The sequence below is a fragment of the Poecilia mexicana genome, unplaced genomic scaffold (assembly GCF_051168715.1).
Source record: "Poecilia mexicana isolate PSO_F unplaced genomic scaffold, ASM5116871v1 scaffold_19, whole genome shotgun sequence".
NCBI classification, from domain to species: domain Eukaryota; kingdom Metazoa; phylum Chordata; class Actinopteri; order Cyprinodontiformes; family Poeciliidae; genus Poecilia; species Poecilia mexicana.
The window spans coordinates 11,591,325-11,614,064 of record NW_028263388.1 but is presented as its reverse complement, the minus strand read 5'-3'; the positions used below and the strand labels follow the sequence as shown (position 1 = coordinate 11,614,064).

At 40.3% G+C, this 22,740-nt stretch overlaps 1 protein-coding gene across 1 annotated transcript in view; it reads right to left on the bottom strand.

Annotated features, from left to right (window-relative positions):
- Nucleotides 1–1,011: 1,011 nt before the first annotated feature.
- Nucleotides 1,012–22,740, bottom strand: part of LOC106915994 (uncharacterized) — a 62,860-nt gene continuing 41,131 nt past the window's right edge. Inside the window, exons 10-16 of the mRNA XM_014983987.2 lie at nt 22,188–22,231; nt 14,469–14,662; nt 13,260–13,330; nt 11,223–11,380; nt 7,860–8,004; nt 6,979–7,122; nt 1,012–6,792 (exon numbers count right to left, since the gene is read on the bottom strand). Of these exons, the coding sequence (XP_014839473.2) occupies nt 6,532–6,792; nt 6,979–7,122; nt 7,860–8,004; nt 11,223–11,380; nt 13,260–13,330; nt 14,469–14,662; nt 22,188–22,231 (1,017 nt within the window). The 3' untranslated portion in view covers nt 1,012–6,531. The remainder of the gene's footprint in view (nt 6,793–6,978; nt 7,123–7,859; nt 8,005–11,222; nt 11,381–13,259; nt 13,331–14,468; nt 14,663–22,187; nt 22,232–22,740) is intronic.

The following is a 22,740-nucleotide window of genomic DNA, read 5'->3' as shown; positions in this document are numbered from 1 at the left end:
CAGTTTAAATGTTTAAAGCGTTATAAAATAAATTGTTGATGTATTTTCTTACCTGAATACCAACTGTAGGCTGAACAATTCTTTGAAATAAAAGTTTTGCTTTGTCATCCATTATAATTTAGTTTTGAACTTTACATCTTGATAAATGTAAAGTTAATTTGAAGTTCCAACTATTATTAAATGGGTAATTAATAGGGTACAGTTACAGCAAATTTCTTTCCTTTGTTTTTTTTTTTTTTTTTTTTTACAATTTCCACACATTTTATTTACAAAATATATTCAGATTCATGCTATACATTTCTAAAGAATATGTAAATCGTATTGCCTATCTCCGACAGACATTTATGTAGTTTCTCTTTCACCTGTCTGCTGCTAAATATTCTTGTAAATTTTAATCTTCATCACTTCTTAGTTCTCATCCATCCTCTTTATGGCCAACTGGAAGACTGATTTCTAAATACTCTTTTTCATTAAAAATGATAAGATTAAGCTAAATTATTACATTTCAAAATCTGTGAAAGTTCAAAACAAAACCCTCTGGACTTCAGTTTTGGAGTTTACCTCCCCAAACTTCAAATTTATATTTATTAAATTGTACAAACTAAACTATGATAAATGGGACACCTTTGAAAACAGTCTATCAAAATGTCATACTTCTGTATTGTTGAAGGCTCACTGTCATAGTGTGTGTAATTCTTCTTGCTGGTAATCTCTTTCTGTTGTTTAATTAGCTAAACAAAACTACCATAATAAACTACCAACATTTGCAAAATTAGTAGGAGGAATACATTTTTCCAGATGGAAAAGGATATTTTCAGACAAATCTGTTGGCATAACAAAAGTTATAATGAATATTATAACAATTTTTTAGATCTAAATAGTCTTCCCTCTTTGTATAAGGCTACATTGTGTTCAGGACTTTTTCGTCTGAGTGTTTAAGATTCTTCTTCCAGGCTTAAACACTCATTAAACATACTTTAAACTTCCACACAATGAGATGAAGACACGACCAACCTTTACAAACACTTTTATTTTTATCCTCTAGATTTCCCAAAAATGAGAAGCTCACAAACAACATTTCCTTGGTGAGACTGAACAAGGCAGTGACACATGTAGCTCACTGTTTTAGCATCAAAAGAACATCGTCTTACCTGCACCAGTCTATAAACACACTGAGATGGATCAGAGTTTTACATGTAAAAAGATTTTTCTGAGCCTCTAAAACACGACAGCGTAGAACAGCAATAAATATAGCCATTTCCTTTGTCGATAGAAAAAAATAAATAAAGGTGAGCATGAGCTTGAAAACAGTAAATCATGGTGACCTACTTAATATGTGAACCCTTCATTTAGTGTTCTAATATAAACAAAAGCAGGCCATAAGATCTCATGCTTTATTTACATTCAGAAATGATGATGATGAGTGATGGAAACACTTGTAGGACAGTTCACTCAGGCGTGCATTGCTGCGTTAACAGAGACGAATCCTGCAACTTTAACTTCACAAACCGTTTCCAGCAGCTGCTCTCCGTTTCATTCATTGCCGTTTCTTTAAATTCACTTAAAAACACTTGATGTGTCAGAACAAACTCTCATTATTGTTGTCTTTTATTAATTGCTCCGCGTATTCGAACAGATTTATCCAGATTTAATGAAGCGCTGCCTCTTTTCAAGGATTGGATAAGATGAAGATGGTTGACATTTGGGTTGTTTGAGAGTTTAGCCACACGTTTAGAGCAAGAACCGACACCTAAAATGGTTCTGATTAATTCTGATCAACAAGCTCAGACAGGCCAAATGTAATGCTCCTCTCGTTACTATGTCTAATAAGGATTTGATTCTTGAGGAAAATATATATTTTTCATTAAAGTTACAGTCCCTTGCTTCGAAACTTTTCGCATTTTGTCATGTTGCAACCACAAAAATGTGTATTTTATTGACATTTTTCGGTCAGAACCAAATACGATGAAGCAGCAGTCTGGAACAAACTTCTGGAAACCTGCAAAAGAGCCGAAACACTGAGCTACTTTAGATTGAGGCTAAAAATCCACTTGTTTACAGGTGCCTTTGATTAAAAACCACTTGGAAATTGATTCACATATTGATCAATATATTTTATGATGGCATTAGACAAAATGTAATGTTTGGTGATTGTTTCATAAACAGTTATTACGGTTTTATTGTCTAAAGCACTTTGAGCTGTATTGTTATACAAATAAACTTGACTTTGCTTGAAAGCTTAAAACATGAATTTTTGTCATAAGGTGTGACATATGTCACACCTTTTGGATTTTCATTGGTAAAAAAATTATTGTTTTCCTTCAATTTCACAACTATGAACTACTTTGTGTTGATCTGTCACACAAAACCCCAATAAAATACATCTATTAGTTTGTGGCAGCAATGTGACAAAATAGGAACAAGTTCAAGGGGCATGAAAAGTTTTTGCAAGGCACTGTAGATCATAGTGTTTTCAGTAATTAAAGATGATTTAAACCATAAATAAAAACATAATCTGATAGCGGACATTAAGCAGATGCAGCATAAAAACGTAAGTCAAGCTTTTAACCACCAGACGCATTCATTTACGTCAAACATAAAAATGAAAAGCAGAAAAATGCAGTGGTTCTCAAGTTCAATCTCCAGAAACCAGTTAAAATGTGTAACAATAGGATTATTATCTTATTAAATATAAAACAGAATAAAAACACATATAAAGGTTGTGATTTATTTTGATTTTTTTTAGCAACACATTTAAACTTTGTCTCTTTCTGCAGCTGTTTGGAACAAAACATTTTAGATGAAAGTCCTCCGATGATCATTAGCAGTTAATAAAATCTTAATAAAAATGTAACATTTAAAGAGCAGAAATGAGCTGCAGCTGCATTGCTAGAGTATAACTGTATTGTAAATTAGTATTTTTTCATATTTTTAGTAGTTTAACTGCAGAGTTAATCGACTGGATGATGGTTTTTGCAACAAGATGCCAATAAAACATTTTCAAACTATAAGAGTAAGCTGCTGAAATGAGAGACATGACGTGTAGATGGAACCGTCGTTATTTACGAACCTTTTCTACAAACATTTCCTCACCTTTTCAGGTTCACTAAACACCAGGCAGTACGAGAAAAACAAGCATCACAAACAGTCCTTTAGTCTTTTCTGACAATCAGCTCCAAAACAAGAGCTCGTTTGATGCCACTCAAGACAAAGAAGATATAAACCCTCCAAAGCAAAACTTGGAAATGTTTGAGTCGTTGCTTAAAGATTACAGGTGAGGAAAAAGCCGCACACTGCAACAGAAACGTGACTGACGCGTTAATACTGTGCAGCGCTGAATACTAAATCATTCGCTTTAGAAACTGTACACACTGATATAACTCATGCTCTACGGGAGCTGATGCTGGACGGAAGCTGGGACGGACAAAACCAAAGTGTCTCGAAGCTCCTCGGAGCGTCCAGCACCGTCCCAGCATGCACTGCGGCTCACAAACGGTTAACACAAACAGGTCCGGTGTGTCGCGTAGCCCTGCGGACCCCATCCCTTTCCCCAGGTGAGTGGGAGATGCTGTGCATATTCACTGCAGGTGCAGCAGGTGGGGTTATGGCTGAAAGAAGAATTACAAGTGAATGCTGACAGCTCTCCCTGCTGGTTGGACGCTGGCACTGCAGCTGCTCGAAAAGCCTGAGTAGAAAATGGCTGTGCATCAACTTACAGATGCATCTCAGCAAGTCAGAATACCATCAGAAAGTTCATTTATTTCAGAAACTCAACTGTAAAGTTAAACTCATACTGGACGGATCTTCTTCTGGTAATTTTGATGATCGTGGCTTAAACTCAAAATTCAGTCTCTTCAAAAATAAATAGATTTTACATTAATCCAGGCAACAAAGGATTTCTAAAACACACAATTTATGTTATGGGCGACACAATCAGAGATCTTCCACAAGGGGTTTAAGATACAAAAAACATTGATAGAAAGTTGAGTGGAAGGAAAAACTTGCAATGATGAGTCAGTACTTCTACACAGATATATCCAGGACACACTGCATTAATGTCTCATTTCTTATGTTACATATGTCCTAAAGCAGGGGAGAAGGTTCTGACCTGGATTAATAAGAACGAAGGTCGAATATTAGCAGAGTGACTTAAGCTAAAAGTCGATTTTGCATTTGGAAATCATGGACACAGAGGTTGAAATAAGATTAGTGAGCCACTGAATCCATGTTGTTCAAGGTCCAGTGTGAAGTTTCAACGGCCAGTGATGATTTGGGAAACCTCGACATCGACTGGTGTTGGTCCACCGTGTTTTCTCAGGCCTAACATCAGCTCAACCATCCAGGGAATTTTAGATTCCTTCATGCACTAATGTTCCATGTTTTATTTCATGGAGATGCTGAGCTTATTTTCCAGAAAGACTAAGCACCTCACCACAATGCCAAAGGTAGCAAAAGCTGATTCAACGGCTGTGCTACTGTGGCTAGCAAGCTGCCCTAACCCCATAGAGAGGGTTAGCTCTAACCCTGCCTAAGTGTACACAAGTGTAAGTATTTTTACACACAAAGACTAACATTTGTGTGTAAAAATAAAAAGGAAAATGAAGAAGAACAAGAACAAGAACAAGAATCATTCTCTACTACACTTCATCCTTCCACTCAACTTTCCATTATGGAAATAGTAAAGTTAATTTTGTCATCGACTGTAACCCAAAATCACCAAATTGTAAATATATGACTCTGTTTATAATAAATCTATATGAGTTTCACTTTGTGAATTGAATTACTGGAGAAAAAAACAACTTTTCAACGATATTTAACTGCTCTGAGATACACCTGCATGCTATGAGGTGTCTATGGCTACTAAAAATACCCAAACTATTCTAGTCTTAACAAATCCCAAAGTTTCTTTGTTTCCTCTTGTATCATTTTTTTCATTTTTTCATGTTCCTTGCTCTCTTCATGCATCTTTTACATCCTCAGCCCCAATCCAAATAAAATCATGCTAATAGGTTTCAGCATTGGAAAGCTTTCTAATGCAACCGACTAAATTAGTGTAACCTGTCAAGAATAACCTTTCTTAATACTTTATAATAATAATAATTAAAAAAAATTAAAATCACATGATTATCATTCAGCCCGTTTTGGGACTAGCAAGAAGTTTTCTGTGTTTGCTCCTAATGCATCTTCACAATAGTGTACTGAATATATTGCAAATATACCGTCATATATCCTACAATATAAGCAGGTGCATTATATACTGTACAACACGTCCTGGATAGCAAGTTTCCTTTATCGTATTTGATCGTATGCTCGTACACTGACGGGCGCGGGGGTCAACAACAACAGACGACTGAAAAATACCTTAAAAATATCGACATTCAGGGTCTGCCCGGTGAGTGTCGGCCTGGAAATGAACGGTACAGACAGGAGGTTACACGCGTCGGGTATGGCACAGGCAGGAGAATGACTGAACAGCCCCTGGGAGAAACTCGGACTCTCAGTTTTTATTTTTTATGTCTAAGTAGTAAAAGCCCTAAGAGAAGCTGTGCTGGATGCAGGCATGCGTATCACAGCAGGGGTAAAAAAAAAAAAAACAGAAAAAACCCCCACAACATTCGCCCAAGAAAGAAAACTAAGCACATCACTGGACAGAAGCAAAAGCAAACAGGAAAAAAGATATGTTCAAGTAGAGCGAAAAAAAAACCCTCTCTCTTTGCTTGAGATGCAGTTTTGTGACTGCATCGCACCGAGAACTTCGGCTCTAGCTGTCCAGAAAAAAAAAACCAAAGAAACGAGCAGCCGCGTTATCTTGTCACGGCATTTCTCCGCAGCGACGCTGATTGAACTTCACGCCACCCTTACTGGAGCTAAAAGCTGCGACTCCCAACTCGTGCGTGTGGAATGTGAACGCATCGTGAGGATAAACGGAAATACGGAGCTGGAATGTAGAGGCTCCAAAAAAACAACGTAGTGATACTTTCAAAGTCTGTTACAGCGCTTCACGTCGGAGTAGCGGTACGACTAAAAACCAAATCTCAGTTCAAAGTGTGTAAACATGTTTGGTCCCTAACAGAGTTGAAGGGTCGTGGAAAAAGTTGTGAGGATGTGGCTGGAGAGGTGCCCTGAAAGAAGAAAAGGGAGGGGAGAAAGGAAAGGATGCTGAATGTAGGTCCCTGTGGTGTCCCATTTGATCTGGAAGCATCCTTTTTAAGGAACTGTGCCATTTGCTGCTGCTGCTGCATCCAGCGTCCGTCCTCAAAGACACCTCCTCCTCTCTGACCTCACAGCTGTTCCCCCCACCTCCTGCACCAACATCCTCGCTGGATCTGCACCTCCTCGGCCACACGAGAAGACTGGGGTGCCGGGTGGGGCGTCGTGGCAGCGGGAAGGCGTGGGGGTAGGCCCCTCACCCCTGCTCCCCCTTCAAGCAGAGCTCCGAACCCTCCTGGATCTCAAATAAAAGCCTTCGCTGGGAGACAGCCTGCCGCTGGGAGAGCGACATCGTGCCGCTCCCGGCGCCCCCGCCGCGCTTCACTTCTTGACAGCCTGTCTGTAGCTGTTCCTCTGTCCTTCCTGTCGAGGTTTGCTGCTGCTGCAGGCGCTGGCTTTGCTGCTGGTGCCCCGGCTGCTGCTGGCCTGGCTGGCCAGGCTGCTGTCCTGTAGCGTGGGGCTGGAGTGCGCCCTCTGCAGGCTGCTGTCCTCCAGGAGCAACGACTCGAACACGGACAGGTCCTCCTCGCCGCTCCGGATCTTGGCCCGCAGCAGCATGATGTATGTCCCGTACCGAGTTTTCTGAGGAGGTGCGACAGAAGAAAACGTCTGAGGACATTACTGGAGTAATGAGCAACACTGATCACTCATAGCTGGAATTAGAGATTGTTACAAGAAACAAGATGTAAAAGTTTAGGAATTTAAATATGTCTGTAACTTTCCCTTTGAATGCATCGACTCTGCAGTCCTCTACAGAACATTTCCCACCTCAAAGTCCAGATACTCGTCTCGCAGGCGGTACTCCTCCAGCTCCCGGCCTTTGACCTTGCGGTCTGGAGGAAAAGACCGCAGCTCAGCGAGGTCAGTGGAGACGGCTCTGAACCGAGCTTCATGGGATCTGATCTGCTCCTCCTGGAGAGTCAACACAAAAACATTTACGGCAACATAAAGGCAAACATGACCATCTGATTAATTACATTCTGAGAGTTGCCTGCTATTTCTCTCATTATTTTTTTAATGACAAAAAAATAAATCAATTTAAGCACCAAATTATGAGAATGTTGAACTTCAGAACAATCTGAATAGAACTTGGATAAAGTGCAGCGCAGCCATAAAAAACTTTTATAAAACGCAACCTTTTGTGCTGCTACCATTTTACAGATATTATAATAAATGTTTCCAGAGATCATCACAGGTCAACCAGCCATCCCCACATTTACAAAATCAAGCAAATTTTGTGGCAATCAACTGTGCTACAAAAGCTTTAGCACCACAAACACACAAAAAGTTCATTTATATCAATTTTGTCTGATTTTGTTAATGTGATCTCTTGTGACCTTTGGAAACATTTTTTTTAATATATCTTAAAAATTATAACAGCACAAACCAGCAACAGTGTAGCTCAGTGGACTGACGGTATATTTTGTTTGATTTTGTAAATGTGAACTGGCTGGTTGACCTCTGATGACCTCTGGAGACATTTATTTTAAAAAGACAGCAGAACAAATGAACATTTTTGCTGCACAAACATTTGACGCCAATTTAGCTTAACAGTCTTGTGCATAAAACCACAACATTGTACGCTGAAGTTGGTTGTGACATATAATGCAGTTCAGCCTGGTGGAAATGTCCGATAAGGGTAACGGTACCTCGGACAGCTTGGACATCGTTCCTGGCAGCAGCGGTCGGCTGAACTTCTTCTGGGAGCCGATGGCTGCTGGGAAGGGAGGAGATGAGAACATGGCGGCCACCGTGTTTATACGCGTGATCCAGGACTGCATCTGCTCAGCGTTCCTGTCATGGATAAATCACACAGTACTCATTAAAACTGAATGCTCGGTTTGGTACAAACTGCTTCCACTCTGTGGTGTTTTACACCAACATCAGCAGTTGGCTGGGCTGCAGCATCAGAGGGATTATAAATGATCAGAAAATGCAGCACTGCTGTTGACAAAGAACTGATTTTGGAGCCAATTAATGCATGAGAGAACAGGCTCTGTTCTACACTAAAAGACCAATTAGGGCCTCGTGAGGAATATCAGCTCGAATCAGACAGCCTCGCTTTAAAATCCCAGAGGAGACGGACAGAAGATGGAAATGGAGAGACAAAGAGATAGAGAGAGAGAGAGAGAGACGCAGAGAGGAGTTCAGCTATCTGGGACAAATACAAGTTGCAAACTGGAGCACAGAGCCTGTCCTCCTGGGGCTGAAACATGTGGCCAATCACGCGCCACTTCCTGGATCCTGCTGTGTGCACCTCCACCTTCAGCACATGGACAATTTAGCATGTGGCCAACAATGATCTGAGTGCATTCCTATCAGGAACAGATAACTGCTTCATAAGGTCAAATTTATTACAATAAATTAAGCTGAACTGAGGCTCGTACATCAATCAGTCTCATGATCTCAAAGAAGAAAGGAGAAATTATTTACCTTCTCCATTTGGTGACCTCTATCACATATGAGAGAAGATTTCTGTATATTCCACAAGGTTAGGATTTATTTAGATTCAATACTAAAATTGATTTGTCACATTGCATTCTTGCATTTATCCTTTTCTCAGTTGTTTTAAGAAAGCGTTTTTATGATCAACATTGATCAAGATCCAAAACGAGTCTGGATCCGTCTGGCGTCTCAGCAACAGAATCACCTCAGTCAAACAGCAAAAAGGACTTTACTTAGTGTGACATTTAGCTCTTTCCTCCCTGACGAAGAAATCTCGACAAAAACTAACCAGAAGGTCACTTAGAAGTCACCAGATGATCAATTCTGATCATCATCGCTTTGGATTTGGAACCATGTTGGATACGATGAGAAAAGAGCTTAAAGAAAGCAGCACTGAGGAATTTTACACAACCTCACACCAAAAGACAAACATTACATCCTGCAAACTCCTAGTTGGTTGGGAAAGTCTTCTTGATCGACTCCAGGTTTCAATTTGACTCTTCGAATGCTTTGGTGGGAAGGAGTCGTCACAAGGGAATCGTCAACCAATCAGAGGCTGACTGACAGTTAATGTGAAGCTGAAGCTGTTCTCACGTTGCTGTTTTTTATAAAACACATCATCAGTTCCTTGAATAGGAGACAAATTTAAAATCAACAATACTTTTTTTACAGCTATAACTAATTATGGATTATCGTATTTTTCACACTATATGCCGCACCGGATTATAAGGCACACCTTCAATGAATGGCCTATTTTAAAACTTTTTTCATATATAAGGCGCACCGTATTATAAGGCGCATTGAATAGACGCTACAGTAGAGGCTGGAGTTATGTTATGCATCCACTAGATGGAGCTGCACTAAAGGGAATGTCAACAAAACAGTCCGACTCCGGTCAGCGAGGAGAGCCTACCGCGACTGGGCCGGGGCGTGGGTGGACGATGGTCACCCTTCTTTGTTTGCGCACAGCATGTTCGTGGAGAACGTGGTGCTAAATGACCTGCAGACGACCTGATTCTAGACGGTCGGTAGATAGGTCAGTCAAACTTTATTAATAGATTACAAATCAGCATTCTGACAACTATCCCAGCATGCACCGCGTGCTTCTTCTTCTACGGGCGCAATTTTTGTTTATTTGTACAATGTATTCTACTTTTTTATATGCATTGTGTGCTCTCCTCTGTTGTTCACACCTAGGCTCCCCCAAATTTAGAGCCTCCTGATCAGACCCAACTTCCTTTATACTTCTGTAGTGTTGGTATTAGTAAAGTAAATTAACTTAACTTGCCATCTACTATAAAGGGTATTTAAAGTAACCTTTCTTGTGGGTTACAATCTGTTGCCTTATTAAAAGAGAAACAGAACTTTTCCACATTTTGTGGGTCATCAGTTGTTTTCTATTTTGTTGGCCAAATTCTTTACCATTCTTGACTTGTGGACAGGGACCAAAAAAATCATTTAAAAGGCTACAAATGGCCCCTGGGCCACAGTTTGGACACTCTTGCATTAGATCTAACCTCCAGCCTTTGGAAGACATTTTGAAAAGACCTGGAGAGAATCAGTTTCTGAAGCTCATAGTTTGAACCTGAGAAGCTTTTCTGCACTTCATTAAACACTTTGGACACAAGGGGATCCGGTTGTCTTAGGATTTCTAACAGCTTCATGTGTCTAAACGATTTCTATGTGGATGAATCCTGAATGCATCCTGCAGCAGCAGCAGCATCTCCACAAACATCCCACAACAGATTGCCTGACACCCTGCCCCCTCTCATGGATCATCAGGGAGTCTGGGATTACATGAATGATGCTTGGCTCTAACCTGAAAGACCAGATGGTTTATTGCACACAACCATCTGTGTAGAAGTTGTTGGACAGTGGTCGGAAAATGGTAAAAAAAAAATACTTGGCACATGATTAATTTTATCCATCACTGTCAATTCTCTGATATCTGTGTAATAACATCTTGCTGTAGCCAGTCGTGGTTTTAAACAAGATATGACAGAGAAATAATCTGGGATATAAAAAGAAAACTCATGTTAGTGAGATAAATGGTGCAGTAACCACTTGCAGGAGAGTCTGTAGTTGTAGGTTGATTTACTGTCCAGAGAATCATTTGAGAGTTGATTTGGCCATGTGCTCCGAATCAAAATCTCGTTAAAAGTCCTGGTGATGACGCATTTTCAGCTTCCTGGCAGAGACTATTTTCATTTGAGTTACAAAGAGTTCATGATGCTCGGTACGCCAACCCTGCTCACTGCGTGTTTGGAAGAGAAACAGGCCCACAGCATCACAGATTCCACACCTTACTTAACAATGAGCAAGGGCTTCTTCTCGATATATTCAGCTTACAATACATGTTTGTATTTTTCATGGCAGAATGAGAAAAGTTTATTTCCATTTTTTTGGAGCGTGTTACCATTGATCAAACTATATTAGGTCAGAAAACGAAACCAGTAACTTGTTTGGGTTTGCGTGTGCAGCGGCTGCAGGAGACATTTGTGATAATTTATGCGTTTAGGTTCCTTCCAGCTCACTGAGCGACGTAAACGGGGTGTAATGAGACTCACGGTGCCTGGAAGAGATAAACCCTCCAGTCAGCCGTCCGCAGGTAGAAGACATTGGGTCTCTTGCTGTAGTCTGACGCCTTCATTGCCAGAGAATGATGGATGGACACGGCGTTCTTCAGGTCTTCATCCGACAGCTGCTTATCCGGCCTGTACTCGCCCTGAGATGACAAGGGTCAGCAGGAATTAGTGTCCAAACCTCAAACAGGGATTCCTCTAGAAAAGAGCCAAAATGCTGGTTGGTAGTAAACTTGAGTTATTTGATCAAGTTTTATAAAACTTATCTGTTTAGAGAACAAGCTTCAGTGAAACAAGACTTTGGATGTGGCTTTTGCCTAAACAAATGAAGAAGCTATTGTTTTAGTAGGAATATAAACAAAGTTACTCATGAATTTGGACAACAACACTTTTATTTCATGTCTGAAGAAAATGATTAGAACAAACTCAATATAAGAAAGACATAAAAGTTTGATGTTTAGATTAAAAATAATTTTCCGTAGATGCTTTAGCAACACGTGTTTCTTTTGGCCGTTATAAAACCAAATAAGAGATGTTTTTGATTATCGAAGCAATAAAAAGTGTTTTTAATAGTTCTTCTGCATGTTTTTCTGCTATTTCTGCAGAGAGTGTTAACAAAACTCGGGCACCTAAGGTAGAGGGTTTTAAAAATATTTTAATGATTTTTAGCTTCAAACCATTTACCCAACTTCTCCATTTTCCATATAAATGAAAAGAGGTCAGTCGTTGTATGACTTGTAAAAGTTTATGATTCTTTCTGTAAATATAAATAGAATTAGATTTATTTTGCGTTCAGAATAATACATGTAAATATTTTTTGTGGCTCTAAAATTTTATTTTGTAGCAGAGTGAATTGGTTCTTTGTATCGAAGAGGTCGCTGATACCTGAAATATGGTTTAGTACATAAACTCCGAACAAAATATAATGACCTTTTTGGTTTTAATGAGACATAGTTTCAGGCAGTACCCATTATTGTTCTCCGTGTATACAAACTGATACATTTCTACAGGTTGTATAAAAAATTTGGTTGATAATTCAACTCAAGATTATTTTATTTACTGAGCTTAATTTAATCCAATTGAGTCAAATTCTTTTACCTACTTAATATATAAGTTTCAAATGGATAATTTTGCTTATTTTAATTGCATACAGTTCTTTAAATGTCCTGTGAATAAATATATTTGCCCATTTATCCATAACAACTGGAACGTTCAATATCTAACAAGTTATTTTCGCAATTTACCGTCAATTAAAACTCTGCCCCCTCGGATTGACTTCACTCCCTGCTACAGTGGGGGTGAAATTACCGTAATAACCCGATATTGGCTGGAAAGCGCAACGTCTCTCCTTTCAGAAACAGTTGGAATTTTGCAGACGTGGCGCAACGTGTGGCGGAATTACGGTACTGCAAATTTGGCTGGATCGTCGCCGTCGCTCTGGAAGGGTTAACTCAGTACTAAATTAGTCATAATGTCGTTTCTTTAGAAGGCATTATTTTAAACTGATAATCAGCTAACATTTATTTTTTTACTTGTGATTGGAAACGTTTAGTGATATTATGTAATGGTTGATGTTTCTGGACACCAAAGCCCTGAGCAGGTGCAGTTTTTCTTTCCGTTTGGGAGCAGCAGCAGCAGGCTGTTCTGCTGATGGAGGTCGCCTGTTTCTGGAGCCAGACTTTTCGCTCCATATGGGTCCCTGCTTGCTGCCAGAACCCGGCGGCAGGGCCCGTTACGCCATAAGACATAAAGAAGAAGCGCTAATCTAAAACCAGCTAGTTCCTGATGTTTGTTGTTGTTTTTTCCCCCTTCACCTTCTGTTACAAATCTGCTGCTACTGGAATGAAAGCCTAACAGGAAGCTTATGGCGATGCAGTCAAGCGTTTTTTAACAGGATGAATAATGCATATCAATCAGTGGCTGGTGCAAACTGCTTCTCATTGCATCTTTTCAGGCTATTTACATGAAATGAGGGGAAAATATCCAGAGTTCACACTGTTTATGCTGATGTAAGAGCCTTACTTTTTGTAGATACAGAATTAGCCCTTTAAGGATGGCGTAGAAAGTCTTCCAGCCTCTCTTCCCTCTCGGTGCTTGAACGACAAACATGTTGTTAAATGACACAAACGTAAGGGCAAAAGCAGATAGTCTAGATGTTAATTAAAGTTCAGTTACTTTGTAGAATCAAACATCAGCATTTTAAAAATGTTAGACATGCAGAAGTATTCACACTCTTTGCACCATTTCATATAAATTCACATAAATTTTAATGTATTTTGTTGTGATTTTATGTGATAAATTAACACATAGCAGTGATTGTGAGGTCAACAAAAGCCTAATAATAAATATTTTCCCTGTTCCTGCCAAAGAAAAGCAACCCCACAGCATAATGCTGCCTCCACCATGTTTGAAGGTGGTGTCTTTTTAGTGTTCCTTAATTGGCGGTTTGATGGAAAAAGCTGTTACTGAATTAGAGAGTTAATTTAGCGACAGACTGCTGCTGCATCCTAGGTGCAGAAAGGAGCGTTATCGTAGTTCCTTCCTCTCAGCGTCTGTTGGACTTTAACGATCACTGTTCCCAACAAACTCAAAAAGATTTTACATTCCTGCTGTTTTTATCAGTTAAAATAACATCACTGCTATTTTCACACTCCAGTTGTTTTCACAGTTTTTCCACTTCTAGTAAATAGTTGTTTTTAATGCACATAAATTTCTGTAATTCAACCTCTAATTTTTTCTTCTCTAAATTAACTTACTCTGCTTCACATTGCTTTTAATCTGAATATGCTATTTTTTAATAAATGCACAGTATTACTTTTCCTATGTTGAACATTTAATTTTTTTATTCTTATTTCTATATTTTTGACCTTTGTGTGAGTCTGTAGGTTTCCTCTTACTTTACCTCGGTGCTGTCACACCTGAATTTTTCCACTTTGGGGTTAATAGAGGATGTTTTCTTCTTTTTTTTGTATCAGAGGTGAGCAGTATAATGTGCATGGAAAACTTTTAAGATTTTTTTTATGATTAAAAATCATAATTTTCTTCACTTTTTCTGCTAAAATGAATCCAAATAAAATAAATTAAAGCTTGTGGTTTGTGACAAAGTGAAAAAGTTCAAAGGGCATGAATACATCTGTAAGTGTATAACCTAAAACACATTTGAAACACTGAAAACGACGACTACGTGAAAGGAGTTTTGATGAAACGCTTGACGAACTGTCCGTCTCGTACTTCTCTTTCCGTCTGAGTCAGCATGGACTTTCCGCACCAGGAATCCGTTCTTGTATAGCAGCATCCCCGTCGGCTCCATCCCGTCCGACAGGGGCTTCCCGCTGCTGCCCACCCTCTTCATCGGCCTGGAGGCGTCGGACTCCAGGAGGCTGTCCCCAAGCTCTGAAAACGACTTCCGCAGCTCTTCCTCATCTCTATGGAGACAAAGTATATGAAAAAAAAACAGACTCCATGGTGATCGACACTTACGTGTCCTGCCTCATTAGCAATAAACACATCATCATTCATCCTGTCCTTTCTGCCGTGCACCGTGTGCTTGTTACACCAGGACATGAGATTTCACATGAGTCAAATCACCGGTCGCTGCCGCTGTCTCAGCCGAGCTTCGACTCTTCAGGGCGCTTACAAAGCGGCGCATCAGCAACGGAAAGAACAGGAGCTGCCTTCAAAGCTTTCAGCGTGCAGTTTCCTCTCCTGCTTTTTGAAACTCAGGCCGGTCTTTAGGATCAAAAAAGGCAGAGTGACACTTTCCTTCTTGTTCTGGCTTTGAGGTGGAAAACAGAGACTTATTTACCCAGAAGACCAGATCCTGACACATCACGCTTCCTTTTCCTCGCTGGATCTTCAAACTCTCTGAACGGGTTGCAAAGTTCTTAGAGTCAATGTTTTTGGGTGAATCTTTCTCTGAACCGAACGTTTCAAGCTGAAAGTCTTGACAAATTATTTTGAAATAGAATCCAAATGCTTTCAATCCACTGTATTTTATGCTTTTAATCATCTTGCAGAGCAGTTTCTAAACAACTGGATGTAACGTTTCGACCTTACTGAGATCACCTTGCATCAGTCTGGTAGGAAACTTCACTGTCACAGAAAAACCCAGTTACTGTCAACAGTGAAGTGAGTTGAACTTCCACATGACGGGGTGTGGAGGTGACACAGAGCAAGAAAGAAGCCACTCCTTCGAACTTTCACTGAACTTTGCAGCTGCAACTCAAAGGTGCAGCTCAGAAAGGGTTCAGGGTTCATGTTCATTTAGAGCTGGACAATAAATCAGTAAAATTCTGATTTGATTGCAGCAAGATAATATTTTGTTTCCATTTCTGTTGATCATTATCCTGCACAAAGACTTAGTAATGACCCGTTTCCAGTTTTCTGGCAAATACCACCAGATATTTTCTTAAAACTTTCTGGGTCAACGATAGAGTAATAGCCCCACAGCATCACAGATCCTCCACCGTGCAGCCACAAAGGGCCTAAAGTTGGCTTTCCTATTTATTCACGTTTTGCCAAGAGACTGTTTTTTGCTAAAAGCTTCAATCTGACTGCCTTTTGTTTCAAAAACACGGAAAAATAATGATCCAACATCACCTTCGCTGTGATGCTGGATCATGCAATTTGATCAGCATAAATATAAATCAATGTCAAAACCACAACATTTATTAAGCATTATTAGATTTTTGTTCTTTAGAAAATGTCAGAAGAAAAATAATCTGGAGAACCAAATAGTTGTTGGTGCTCTATTTAATTTTTCCATACTAGTCGTCACCTCGAAAACCATTAAAGCCAACTTCATGTTTTTCAAGGCAGCATCGGAGCTGTGCATTAAGATATTTTTATTCTCTGAAAGTTGCAACAAGGACAATAAGCTCCAGAACGTCAGGAAGAAAGTTTGAAATGATGCAGTCCTGAAAACGGTAACCTGAAACGCTGAGTAGACCAATTAAGGCTTTTGGAAAAATATCTTCAGGCCACTTCTACTCTTTAATTAAATAATACATCACGTTATTTTTACAAATCTAGGACTACAGAGACAATCCGACATGCATGATGCAACAGCAGTGATAATCCCTTTCTCCTCTAAATAATCTCCCACGTTGCTCTGTATCTTTTTTAAAGGGATTTGTCTCATTAGCTGATGATAGATGCTTTAAAGCAACAACAATCAGGAGCCTCTCTCCGCACCCGCATGGCGAGGAAACATGGCAGTTCCAGTTGTTACCTCACTGGGTGGCACCCCTGCAAAGGTTCAGCCCAAAAATAGAAAACACCCCCCTTGAGACCACGCTATGAGTAACCAACAGTACATAACAGCAGTTAACCCCCATGCAGGACGGAGAGAGAGAGAGAGGGAGAGAGAGAGGAAGAGACCAAGCCAATGAGCATCTAGCCTGTTGCCTGGTAACTGCCGGCCTTTCCTGAATTTGTCCGTCTCCACGCAGACGAAAAGTGGAGAGAGGATAAAGAAGTGACAGAAGAGAAACAGAGATAGGGGCAAGAAGAAGACAAAAGCTCAGTGTTGTCAGATGGCAAAACGTTCGCGGTGTGAGTGAATAAACACGAGACGGAGAAATGCAATTAAAAAAGACGGAGATGAAAGGGAAGAAATTAAAGGAAAAGGAGTGGGAAAAACAGAACGAAAGGAATCAAATATTTATATTTTTACAACAAAAAATAGGTTATCTTAGTAATAAATACAAGAGAACAAAGAGGTTAAGGATTTAGAGAAGAGCTAAGGTTTTAAAGTAAAAAAAAAACCCCTGAAAGTTAGGAGAGACGATGTAGAGCAAATGTCAAAGTAAAAAAATAAAAATAGATAAATAAATATAAAGCGCGAAAAAAAAAAAAAGACAGCATGCTGCTGTATGGGAAAACAGGTTAAAACAAATGCATTGTGGGTAATCTGTGCTGCTTTGGTTGCCAGGGGAAACAGATTGGCTGCGTTTCACCTGTGACGCTGAGTCAGTGGACCAAATGACAGAAGCACTCAAAACACAGTCAAGTGAAAGAGGACAGTAATTCATCCACACGCGCTCTGCTGTACGCCGCAGCCTCTCTTCATTCATGGCTTTAATTCAGCCGGAGGACGGCCACTTTCGAACAAAACAAACACAAAACCTGCTCTTTCAATTCATCAAAACTAGTTCATTTTAAAAATAAAAGGACAACCGTTAGAACTTTGTGTAAGATCCTTACAAAGAATAAAAGTAACTTTGCAAAAGAAGAAGAAATCTGGCTCAGGTCAGTCGGTCTTTGTGAAGGACTTAAAAATAAATAAACCTCAGAACTGTCTAAATTTTACATCAAATCACTCCTGTAGTTTACAGATGTCAACAAAGGTTTCACAGTGGCCAGAGTTCCTGGTAAATCACCTTTCAGTTGCTTACAAAATAGAAATGTTCTTTGTTTCTTTGGTACCAAAAACAACACAGGACCTCAAATAACCCCTATGCAGAATAAGTCTGAATATCTCTGAAATCACCACCAAGTCGGACCTTGAAGCAGGTAGGCTACAGCAGCAGATGACCACGCCGGCCCAGGTCTTTCAGCAAACACCAGGAAACTGAGACTGCAGCCCACACAAGCAACAACCAACACTGGGCAATAAAAACGCTCCCTGGTGTTGTGAGGATCGATTTGAGCTGTGACTTTCAGACGGCAGGTTCAAAATGTGCAGAAACAGAAATCCATCCTGTCTTGAATCAACAGTTCAGGCTGGTGGTGCTGCTTTGTTGAATACTTTACTGGCATATTTTAGCTCCTTCAGTATGTCTTTAGAACAACTTAAATACCAGCCTTCCACTTTACTATACCTGGTTGAATCTGTGAACTTGAAGACATGGCCAGTGAGTGGAGATAACAATCTGCACCATTGTTCTTTATATTAACACTATTAGATTAGGTTTTCATGTCAACACTGCAAAAATATTAATTATTATTATTATTATTAGAGGTTATAATATAAATGCCCTGAAGGTTTAGTCCTTGTTTGAAGAAACAATCTTGGAACATAAAGCTGATTCTGGTTTTCTGGTTATTAGCTGGATTGAGTTTCTGTCTGTTTTCCAGCCACGTTAGTGTCCCCTAACGAACGCGCTCTTTTTGGACAATGGACAGACGGATTATCATCTGGAAAAATCATCATCATACTTTTGATTGATGGAATGAGACAAGTGTCTGAAATTTTAATGTTCCCCTGTGCAGGTCCTGTCGTCTGTCTGCACCTGCCCATGTAACCGACGACTGTCTGCTTTAGACAGACTGATAGACTCACAGGACATGTAGCTAGCATACCAACACAGAAGATACACCATAGAAGAAGCTACCACACAAACAGGTCTTTGAGAAGTTTTTTTTTTTTTTGTTAAAGATGTGGAAGGCTGGAGGGTTTTAATGTAAGTATTTTCCAAATAAAACATTTTTCAAGTGAAAAGTTTGTTGTGTAACACGTTCGCCATGAAATGTTGGTCTCATCTGGTCGGAGTTTTCCACATGTAGCTATGTGGCATGGCTGCAGCTGTGCCGTCCTCTTTCCATTTTTACATGATACGTTAAACAGAAATGTTCAAAGCGCTGAGATCTTGTTTCATAAGCCAACACTCGGGTTTCTCCCTGATTTGTGTTCCTTGGTCTTTGTCATCCTGTTTGCTCCCTAATAAACGTCTGAGGCCTTCACAGGAACAGCCTGGTTTACTCTATTTACAAATGAGTAAAGACTGCAAAACATTTTCATTTGGAATATCATTACATTAACCAGATAATTTTCCTTCAACTAAAAAAAAATCAGTGAGTATTTTGTGTTAGTCTTTCACATAAAGTCCCAACAACATGTTTGTGGCTCAAACATGATAAATGTGGTAAAATCTGAACTTTTCTTGCACATTCCTTGCCTAAAATGCAGCAGCTGCTTTCCGCTTGATCATTCGTATCAAACGATGCATCTACAGCTAAAATAATACTTTGAACATAAATATGTGAAAAGCTCAGCCCTTCCTTTCTGCTAAACATCAGCATAGTGTAGGGCTAGCAGGCTGATTATTTTTGAATAACTGATTACTGGATAGATAAAAGTACTTGAGGAGTTCTGGGTAAAACATATTTAGAGAAAAATGTTTTTTTTTATCTTAAATGAAAATGTAAAGATATTTCAGACAGTTTTGGCTTAATTCTTGCTCTGAATGTGTTGTTCTTTTGGCAAATGGCCGTTTTAAAAGTCTGTATACTCCAGTTAGCGATTAATCAATGACTAAATTAGTTAATGATTATTTGGAAAATCGATTCATAACGATTAATCCGATTAATCATTTCTACTGTGCGTCCCAGAGCAGGAAACAGAATGTTAGGTTAACCTGTCTCTCTGAATTGATCAAAGGTGTGTGTGTGTGTGTGTGTGTGTGTGTGTGTGTGTGCGTGTGTGTGTGTGGGGGTGTGTGTGCGTGTGCGTGCGTGTGTGTGTGTGTGTTCATGGTTGCGTGTCCTCCATGCTGCCCCCTGCTTCTTGCCCAGTGACTCCAGCTTTTCCTCATCTCACTCAGACTTTTCTCCACCCAGATCTCTGCATCCACCTGCATCTCGACTTGTTGCGTCTCGGTTTCAGAGCTTGCTGCCGGCCCTCCTCCCCCGCTCCCGAACGAGGAAGCGAGCGTGCGCTGTACGGGTCTGCGCCGCATGTGTGCGCAAAGGAAGAACAGGTGGGCGCATCCGAGCGTTCTGCTGACAGTGACCGTGCGTGTGTGTAGTTCCCCGTGTGGGTGTGAAATTACATCGCTGGCGTTGGAGCTCAGAACACAAAAAAAAAAACAAAAAAAAAAAACACAAAGACACACCTGTAATAAGACGCCAGACTTCAGATACAGTTTGTGATCATATAATCCGAGTTAACAGTTTGTTTTTGTGCCCAAGTATCACACCTCCGTCACACTTCTTGTTATCTGAGCCTCAAGCTGGAAGTAAATCAGTAAATTGATGCTTTGGGGATCTATAAATACAGTGAAGCTGATGCGCACCATGAGACAGGCAAGCAGCACATGAGGAGATATTCCATCATCAGTTTCATTATAAACTATGGATAAAGACGTGGGCAGGATGGGGAAGTGACATCGTGAGAGAGAGTTTCAAAGCTCCAGCACTAAAAGCCTTTACAGCTGTTATTCTGTCTGCATCTCTGTATCTGCGACGGCTCGTGTTTGGAGGTGGATTCTCCTTCGCTTGCTAATGTTTACACATCTAAAACTGACATCCCCTCCGTCCCCCTGTGGCCTGTTATGCAGCTGCAGTGTTTAAATAGTGTTTAAATAGCCGTCTGCATGTCAGCAGCGAGGTTTGGACAGGAGAGCCAGGGCTCTGGCCGGATCCGCTCCTCTGGCCACTTTTATCCCACAGCTCCAGGAGCGCCGCTGCCGAGGCTGAGAGGCTATTTTTGGAGCGGCAGTGGGAGGATGTGGTCACACCTCTGTACGGGATGCAGGTGGACTGCTGCATGAGATGAAGTTTCTCATGCTCCGTTTGGTATTTTGCTGCGTTTCAAAGGCGCACACACACGCACACGCTCACGCTCGCTCGCCGCGTGCGTTTGTCAAGCAGCCCATTGATCTGTTGCTGAGTGCGAGAACACAGGGAGGAAAGAGCGATGCGGTAGCTATGGAGTCGTAGCCATGGAGCCGTAACTATGGCAACAAAGCTTGGAAAGCTAGTGACTTAATTGGCATCTCCAAGGTGCTCTGATCTGTGGAGCCGAGCTCCAGAATAGCAACAATCCACACACTGATGTATCCTTCACATGTCAGGCAACAAACACGTCACTATTAGATGCAAACAAGTTATTCAATACCCCCCATTGTTTCCCCTAAGAGTCAGTGTGCGCGCGTGTGTGTGTGTGTGCGCGTGTGTGTGGTGAAACACAAGGAAACTAGATACAACACAAGCAATGCGAGGAGAATACAGGCACACTGCAATAAATTACAACACCATCAAAACTATTTCTGTAACTCGATTCAAGAACAGAGTTTCACATTGTTAATATATTCATTGCACACTAAGTGATATATTTGTAATGTTCATTTCTGTTGATTTTAGTGGTTATGTCTTCAAAATAATGAAAACCCAACATTAAACTATTCAGTAATTAAAAATAAAGAATAATATTTGTAGACCTACATCCGTCTGGTTGGGGATCGTTTTGTTGTAACCGTGAGTTTCTTCTCTGCAGGCTGCCAGTCAGACCCAGCTCTTCACTTGACTCAACCATCTGAGTGATTCAGCTGTGTTGGAGCAGGCATTCATGCCAAAGTGTCAGCTCTACAGCGCTGGAGTTGAAGACCTCTGATTTACAGTAACTTAGAGAACGCATGGCTACAGTATCGGTCATTGATTGGAAAGTTTGCCTGTAATTAAAGCAGGACTCCTGCTGGAAAACAAAGCCAATAGAATCGATAAGCTGAACAAAACTGACTTTAGGCTGGAAATAAAACAGAGGACCAGCACCAGTAGGTGACATGTCACCCCAAACTACTGCAGAGGGTGGAAACTTCAGATTGAACTTTGAACCTATATTTCCTAATGAAATGCAAACGTCGGGATAAATCTGTGGTGCAGTGGCTCTTATAACTGTAGCTGCTGTGCATCTTTTTCAATCATACTTTTTCCTTCCAGTTAACTTTCTATAAGTGTGCTTAGCTACAGCAATAACCTGTTAAAAAGGTCAAAGCATTTCTGCATTAAAATCCTTCTTTATTCCTGCTCAATAACATTCTCCTATTCTAGAAACTAAGTGATAGGTTTTTATTAACTGTCAGCCGTAAATGTCAAAATTAAATAAAAAAATCAATTTCATGTTTAAATTGAATTTCTGAAATAAGCCAACTTTGACTGATGTTGCATTGTATTGAGGTGCGCCTGTGCAACGCTGATGACGATTTACATCAATCAGTGGAAATTACTCACAGCGTCCACTGCAGCTTCTGGTTCTTGATTGAGTTGTAGAGCGCCTGCGGGGGAAAAAGAAAACAGAAATCACATTTTCAGATATGAGCAGAGCCCAGATTTGATCAGGTGTTGCAGGGAACATTTGTGCAGGTTTATTGTGGCTTTCTGAGAAAGACACGTCACAAAGCATGATGCTTCAGTCCAAGACCTGTTTTTATGCTGCTCAGCGAACGCCCCGTTTTCCAGAGTCAAACTCGTTTTGGTTTGCTGATCGACCCATCGATCACCTAATGAGCCGCAGCATCACTAAACCTGTTAAACATGGAGCACGTCTTGGACCAGTCAGATATAAATAATTTAGATCTGCATCAACTTCCACAGATCTGAGTCTAATGGAGCAAGTTCTAAGTGTGGCATTTCTCGGGTTAGATCACCAGGTTGACCAGGTAGAATTCAATTTAAATCTTATTTTCTAATTTCCTAATATTTTCCTTCTAAGCAATCGTTCAACAGTCCTTCAGGTTGAAGGTTTTTCTAAATCTTCCTTTGGAAGTTGGCTGATTTTTAGCCA